At 46.8% G+C, this 7,214-nt stretch overlaps 1 protein-coding gene across 1 annotated transcript in view; it reads left to right on the top strand.

Moving 5' to 3' along the window:
• Window positions 1-6,509, top strand: part of ZC3H12D (zinc finger CCCH-type containing 12D) — a 25,740-nt gene extending 19,231 nt beyond the window's left edge. The window contains exons 5-6 of the mRNA XM_019550100.1: window positions 1,422-1,528; window positions 3,324-6,509. Of these exons, the coding sequence (XP_019405645.1) occupies window positions 1,422-1,528; window positions 3,324-4,363 (1,147 nt within the window). The 3' untranslated portion in view covers window positions 4,364-6,509. The remainder of the gene's footprint in view (window positions 1-1,421; window positions 1,529-3,323) is intronic.
• The last annotated feature ends 705 nt before the right edge of the window (window positions 6,510-7,214 follow it).

Consider the following 7,214-nt stretch of genomic DNA (forward strand, 5'->3'; position numbering starts at 1 on the left):
AGGCTAAAGAGCCCCATGGCTCTCAGCCTGTCATCGTAAGGTCTGTTTTCCTGACCTCTGTTCATGCGCGTGGCTCTTCTCTGGACTCTCTCAAGCTTGTCCACATCCTTCTTGAATTGTGGAGCCCAAAACTGGATACAGTACTCCAGCTGCAGCCTCACCAAGGCTGAGTACAAGGGGAGACAGTCTTAAAACAGCTTTAAACCTCAGCCTAGGAGCTGATTCCATTTCGTATAGAGAGATTTATGTATTTAGATCTTGACTTGTTTATTTGCCTCCACGTTAGGGATCTTTGTTGTTGTGTCACTTAAGCAAGGCCACAAAAGGAAAGGTTAGAGCAACAGCCAGCCAGGGTGTGTTGAGAGATGTGTAGACTAGATTATGAGCAGAGGACCAGGAGATCTTTAGTTCTCATCTCCTTGGATTATTCTATGGCTTGAAATGGTCACTTACCTTCTGCCTCTCACTTTCCCTGTGGGTAAAAGGGTTCTTCCACACAGGTGTCCTGAAGAGTAATTCATCAATGGCTATATTGCTGCTCATTTTTAATTCATTCTATGATGTCTCCTTACGAAGCACCATGTTAAAGGGACAAGGTAGTCGTAATAAGTAGTTGAACTGAGCATACTTCTAGGAAATACAATATTGGGGCAGAGTCTTCAAGTGGAAATTTATACAGGTTTCCCTCGCTTTATGCTGTACATTCCTTCCTGGAAAATGGCGCGTAAGTCGAATACACATACAGGGAACCCACTTTACAATGCAACTAATAGGGATATGTCATAAGACCTCGACTTTACTGACCCCCAGACCCATTTCTACCACTTTTACAAGACAGTTTTGGTACTCACCAACCAAAGCACAGGGCACTATCATAATAGGGATGGCAACTACAGAAACACGCATCACAGACAATGAGCGAGGAGCACAGATCCACACAGGAGACTATATTTTGGTGTGTGTCACTCCCACAATGCACTGCACAAAGCAGCTGACTGCAGGCTTCCACCACACTGATCGCATAAGAGTGAATTTACTTTGCATATTACAAATTTTTGGTATAAAAAGGGTCATGGCATAAGAGTGAATATGCACATACAGAACCTGCATAAAACGAGGGAAACCTGTATTGAACAAAGATCTATCACTAGGTCTTCCAAAGCCTCGTGTTCATACAAATGTTGCCAGGCTGTTGCACAGGAAGATGAGGTCCAGAGTGTGTGTTTGTGCATGTGGACACCTGTGTGTGAAGGTGCATCCTTCTTTGTTTTGGTCTGTATATATGTTACAAAACTCTTTTCTTTTATAACTATGCTCCACAAGCTATTTAAAAATTCTGCAGGTCTCAGTCTAGAGCTTGACAGAAACACCCTTGGGAGCACGTACGTTTCACTCCAGTGACTTATCTACTTGGTTTTCAGATTTATGCCTCCTGATGACCCCCTTGGCCGCCATGGACCCACTCTCACTAATTTCCTCAGCAAAAAGCCAGCCCTTCCTGAACCAAAATGGCAGCCCTGTCCATATGGTAAGCTTTCTTTTTAGCTTCATACACTGCTACCTGCCTGCTTTCCCCCACCCATGGGCAACTGGTGTCTCCTGAGGCTTGGGGGGCACCTGCAGAAGCTGCCAGCAGCATCAGGAGTAGGGACAGAGCTGGCGAGCACCTGCAGAACCTGGCGGCTGCAGGGAGGGGGCTGGCGAGCACCCACAGAAGCTGCTGGCAGCATTGGCAACAGGGGATGGCCCCTGTCAGGGGGAGCATGTGCCCCCCTCCCCAGCCTTGGGAGTGCAGGTGGAGTGTTGGTGCCACCCACTGAACAACATCTATGCTCTTGTAGTGAACAGGCAGGGATCTGGAAGGCTGAGTGTCAAGGTGATGCATCTCATCCCAAACCCTCTCAAATGTGTGGTATTCTTAAAGCCAGCTCTGGTCTTCCCTCTCACTTCACTGCTTCAGAAATAATCATGTACAAGACCATGAAAAGCTAGCTCCTCCCACGCCTTTGTTTCTGCACTGAGAGCATATCCTTCAATCTCGTCTACTCAGAACAGCAAGACAACTATGGGTTCCTGTTGTGCATCTCCCTCACCCAGCTGCACTGAGGTGATCCACAAATAGGTCTATGCCATACTGGCCAAATGTGGTTCTCCATCTGAGTTTCCTTGTATAATATTCTAATCTAATCTTGGGTTTTTGCTCTGGGCCCCTCTTTAGCTAGCAGTAATACAGAAGGATAAGAGTTCATTCAGAAATAAGGTCCTTTAACCTCATTGTAATGGTAAGCCCTGCTCCTCCTCCCAGCACCTACTGATATGTGAGAAGATATAGATGGAAGAGCCCGTAGCTAAGTGAGAGGATTTTAATCATCTGGACCTATCATCTTCACCAAAGAAACCAGAAGGGATCCACTGCTAATCCCAGCCAGAGAGAGTACAGGTTGTGCCTGGGACTGGCTCCTGGCTTGTGGTTATAAGCTGAATGATTTCTGGCGTTAGTATGTGTCCCATTTTCTATTTACCTTGCATCACTACTGCTCCACCATGCTGCTGTTGTGGCATTGTAGTTGTGATGGTCCAGGAAATATGCAAGCGGCACAATTTTCTTGGTAACTGTACATCTGGGAGAGAAGTTAGTCTATCTTTCTAGATCAAGAGGCCCTTTCTCAAGCTTGAGAAAAAAGCAGATACAGCCTAAGCTAAATACTGGGTAGAATAATTACTTTTAACTCCACTAATGTATATGAAATTGGTCACCAAAAAAAAGAAGAGGGCAGATAATTGGGGAGAAAAGAGAAGTTACAAGAAGTATCTACAAACCAAGTAAAACCAGTAGAAATAGATAAACCTAATTATGTAAAAGATTAAGACCAAAAAGGAAGAGGGCTGTTATTACCTGGGAAGCACAAACATTAGCGGAAAGAGCAAGACCCTGTTTTTTAGTGTCCAGTAGAGTGATTAATTTTTGTTGCCAGGCCCGTTTCCTGAAGGTTTTTATAAGTCCCTTGAGTACAAGGACAGTGAAATCAGAGATGAAGCTGTGAAAAATGTTTTCCCAGGGGTGACTTAACAGTTTTCTATCAGCAACTGTTAAGTCAGGTACCAAAAGAATGAAAAAGGAACAGCAAAGAGCATGTCCCTGCTTCAAGGAGTGCTGCTGGTAGGTTGATTACCACATAACTTTTGTGAAGTGCTCAATAAGGGAGGCTTCAAAAGAATGCAAGATAAAACAATAAACCATAATTCTGTGTTATTTTCTTGAGCCCCCCCCAACCCACCTGCCTCTAGGTTTATGCAAACATCATTCTGTTTTGTTCTTTCAGGGAAAAAATGCACATATGGCAGCAAGTGCAAATTTTACCACCCAGAAAGGCAGTATCATGCTCAGCTGTCTGTTGCTGATGAGCTCCGAGCCAAAACAAAGGCTTCCTTACTAAGCGTGGGGGCACAGGAAGAGCTGAAAACCACCCCTCCTACAGACAGAGGAGAGAGCGCATCCCATGACACCTGCCCCAAGAGGCAGCAGGAATCCAGTGGCGTGAGGGGAAACAGCTCTGTGCAGAGCTTTACAGTCAATCCCCACTGTGTGGAGTGGACCCAAAGGAGCTACTTGGAGGATTCAGGGAGGGCCTGGGCAGACAGGTCCCAAAACAAGCTGGAACCTGAACAAAGGTCATTTCTGCGAGACCCACTGAGAGATCAAAGGCTCATGGAAAAGCAGCTCTCCATGTTATCACTTGGTGACCACATATACAGTGAAAGTGGGCCAGCAGGGACGGTGCAAGCTGAGGACAGGGTGGACGGTCTTCATCAGTGCTGGGATCATAGACACAGTTCATACTTCACTGCCCACCACCACAGCGTGGAATGCACGTGCTTACAGGGCTGTCGTTTCCACCCAAGTTCTCATCTGGGTAGGTACCCAGCTCATGGCGGGGCTCAGCCCTGCTGCAATATGCAGACACAAGCAGTCCAGGATCAGCGAATCCTTTATGTCCCTAACAGCTCTCAGGCCAAACAAGGCCTGTATTCTTCCATGGCTCCCCTGAGCGACCCCTTTCCATACAGCAAGCATGAAGATGCATGGTACCAAAAGTATTTATTGAGCCAGCCTCCAGTTCAGCCGTTTCTGTTAGAGTCTGGTAAGCGGTCTGGCTCCTTTCCCAGGGTGGATGGCTGTCCACATGGTGAATTCCTGCAGAGCCATGCTCCGGGTCCTCTGGCTGGTGAGCGGGCACGCATCCATACAGTGCTTTGCTCCATGTTCCCCTATAACGATGTGGATCGAGTTATGTCCTTGTACCCTGATCTTGAGGATGTGTCTAGCTTAATATTACTAATTCAAAGGTACAGGAATTTATGAAGCAGTGGAGATTCTCTCCCTGCTTCGATGCCTAAAAACAGAAACAAAAAATGCAGGACACCTCGCCCCACTGGGGAGAGCTGTGTCCAGGGAGAGGGAAGGCTCCTGTTCCCTGCTCAGGCAGCAACTCGGTGTATAGCCTTGGGCAAATCACCCAGCATCAAGTTGTGACAGGCAGCCACTGGCATCTGGAGGAGGTGGGAGGGAGGGGACTGTGGGTCAGGGAGTAATTCAGTCCTTGAGGCACAATCTTTACCAATTATATCAGGTGCAGAGGGACACTGCACAATCCTTAGGATTCCTCCTCAGGCAGAAGGTGCACACTGCCAGCCTTTATGGAGAGGGAGCTGTTGTGTCTTCTCTCCCCCAGCTCTTGAGGTGCCAGGTATCTCTGACCATGCAGCAGTAGAAATAGCACCCTGCCCAGCACGCAGGCACCACAACTGTGGCAGGCCTTTGACAGACTCTTCACCCACTCGGGACTTTAACTTTTCTCCCTTTTACTTGCTCCTTGGGCTCCTAATGCTTTGTTACAGGTCTCTGAGGTGGGAAAGTTGAGTTAAGTACCTTTAAAATGCACATTAGGGATCTGCTCGAAGAGTCTCTAGCATTGCAAAGGTGCACGAGGTGAGGACCATATACACATTTGTACCTCTGGATGATGGACCTACTGATGCAGACACTTCTGAGAACAGTAAGGTGGATGTTCGTGAAAGGAGGCACATTCTTTTTAAGGAAATCCCCTCCAAAAATCTGACTGACTTAAGTGTGACAACTGACCAGGGAAGACCACAGGGTATCAGTACTTCAAAAAAACAACTTTTCTCTGTTTTGCAAAGACTTGTTTTTCTTTGTCTTGACCCTCCATTTACTTTGCTTATGTGATAGTAGTTGGCTCAGAAGAGTGAGGCTCTATCTGCCATTCCTGTGCTTGGCAAATTCAGACCAATGACAGGAAATAATGCCCGCTCTTTTAGCTACCTGAAAATCTATGTCATTGGAAACCTGGGACAGTTGATCCTAGACATGTTACTGCATGATTTGATCTGATCTTGAAGGGGGTGGCACTTCAGACAAGGAAAAATCCTTCTTATTTATTCTGAGAAAGGAGATGTATTCAACTTAAGGAGGATGAGTCAAACATCCCTAGGCCCCACAATAGTTCAGCTTTAAAATCCTAGCCTACAGGCTTAGTTACTGCATTTGAATCATTCTCCCTGCAAGCTCTGGGCAAACTTTGCTACGTGGGAGCCCTGCGCAGATGGACATTACTTTGTAGACATAGGCCACCACCAGTGTTAATCACATAATATGGTATGTTGTCTAACAGTAGTTCAGCCTCCCGGCTATGAGGCAGATGGCTCTTTATTGTTCTATGTCATCTTAAGTCATGACAGCACTTAAGTTTCACACCAGCCCAGTGCCATCCCCAGTGAATAACTAAAAAATTTGCTTGGAGACAGGGAGATCAGAAGTGGACTCCAGGCATACTTCAAAAGAGCATTTTAAACCACCACTCTTGATATAATAAATACTACCATCTTAACAGTAAGTGTTATGCCACACTGTACTTAAGCCATGAAAATTAAACTTTGATTAGGGTCTTTATCCTAAATCCCCATTAGACTTCCCCCTCCCCCTACCTCCCAGCAGACAACAATAAAGATAGTGAGCCAAAAACCCATTATGTTTTTCATGCAAGAAAATATTGACCTTTTATGTTCCAAATAGGTTCCAAATATGGCCTTGTAATGTGATGATATAGCTGGTTTGTGGATATAGCTGTTTAAACTGTGTTCCTTTCCGACGTGGTTGATTTTGGTAAGCTGTAAAGCTGCTACTCTATGCACCATTCCATGTCATTCTTTAGGTTACAAAATCTCTTATCTTAAAGTTGACCCTGGAAGGGTTTTTTTGGGAATTTTACCAAAGTCTGAGTATGTTTGTGAGATGCTGTAGGATTACTGAAGTACAAATTAAACATTTTTCAATCTGGCAAATAACTTTTTAACCTCAGTTCCTCCAATTAATATGGTTAAACAGAACTGGCCTTGGGGTGGCAGATGTAGGAGACTGCCCAGGGCATCACGGACAGGGGGCACCCCCCCCCACACACACACACATGCAGTGCCACCCTTTTCCCCAGGGTGTCCTTGTGGTTCCCTGCTGAGCCGGCTAGGCTCAGCAGGGGGAGTGGTGTGGGGGAAGGCCACCCTTTTCCCTCACTCCCTCTCTCCAATGTCCACAGTCTGTGAGCGTCCCTCCTTCCAGAGACAGGCAGCTTCCTCTCACCCCTCTGCCTCCAGCAGGAGCTGGGCGACTGCCGTCAACAAGTCATCATCTCCCAGAAGCAGCAGTGAGTGTCAGCAGCAATAACTAGGTACCTACTTAGTTTGTGATTTCATGGAAGCTGTGAAATCTGTTGATGTCCATGAAATCAAAACAAAAACTTACTAAAAATAAAGTGCTGGCTCCCCAGTGGGTTGGCTCCCTAGCTTTGCAGCCTGCCAGGGGGTGGGAGGTGGGGAGCCACCAGCACCAAGGAGAGCAGCCAAGAGGGTGGCCACTCCCCCAACCCCTTGCTGCTGATTGGCTGAGAGGGCTGCCTGTCATGCAGTCCTGCCCCTTTCTGCCAATCCGTGGTGAGGGGTGGGGCCACATGGCCCTCTTGGCCAATCGGTGGCAAGGGATGCTCTTGTTGTGAAAAGGCTGAGAAATGGGTTCTTTGCGTGGACCACAAACATCCCTTTCTACTCGCCACAACTTAGATCCCTACCAATAAGAGCAGACGTGCGGGTAGAGGCGGTGAGTATGTTCTTCTCAGCATGCAGATTGGCTACCTCATTGGGCA

The sequence above is a fragment of the Crocodylus porosus genome, unplaced genomic scaffold (assembly GCF_001723895.1).
Source record: "Crocodylus porosus isolate Cpor-Errol unplaced genomic scaffold, CroPor_comp1, whole genome shotgun sequence".
Taxonomy (NCBI): domain Eukaryota; kingdom Metazoa; phylum Chordata; order Crocodylia; family Crocodylidae; genus Crocodylus; species Crocodylus porosus.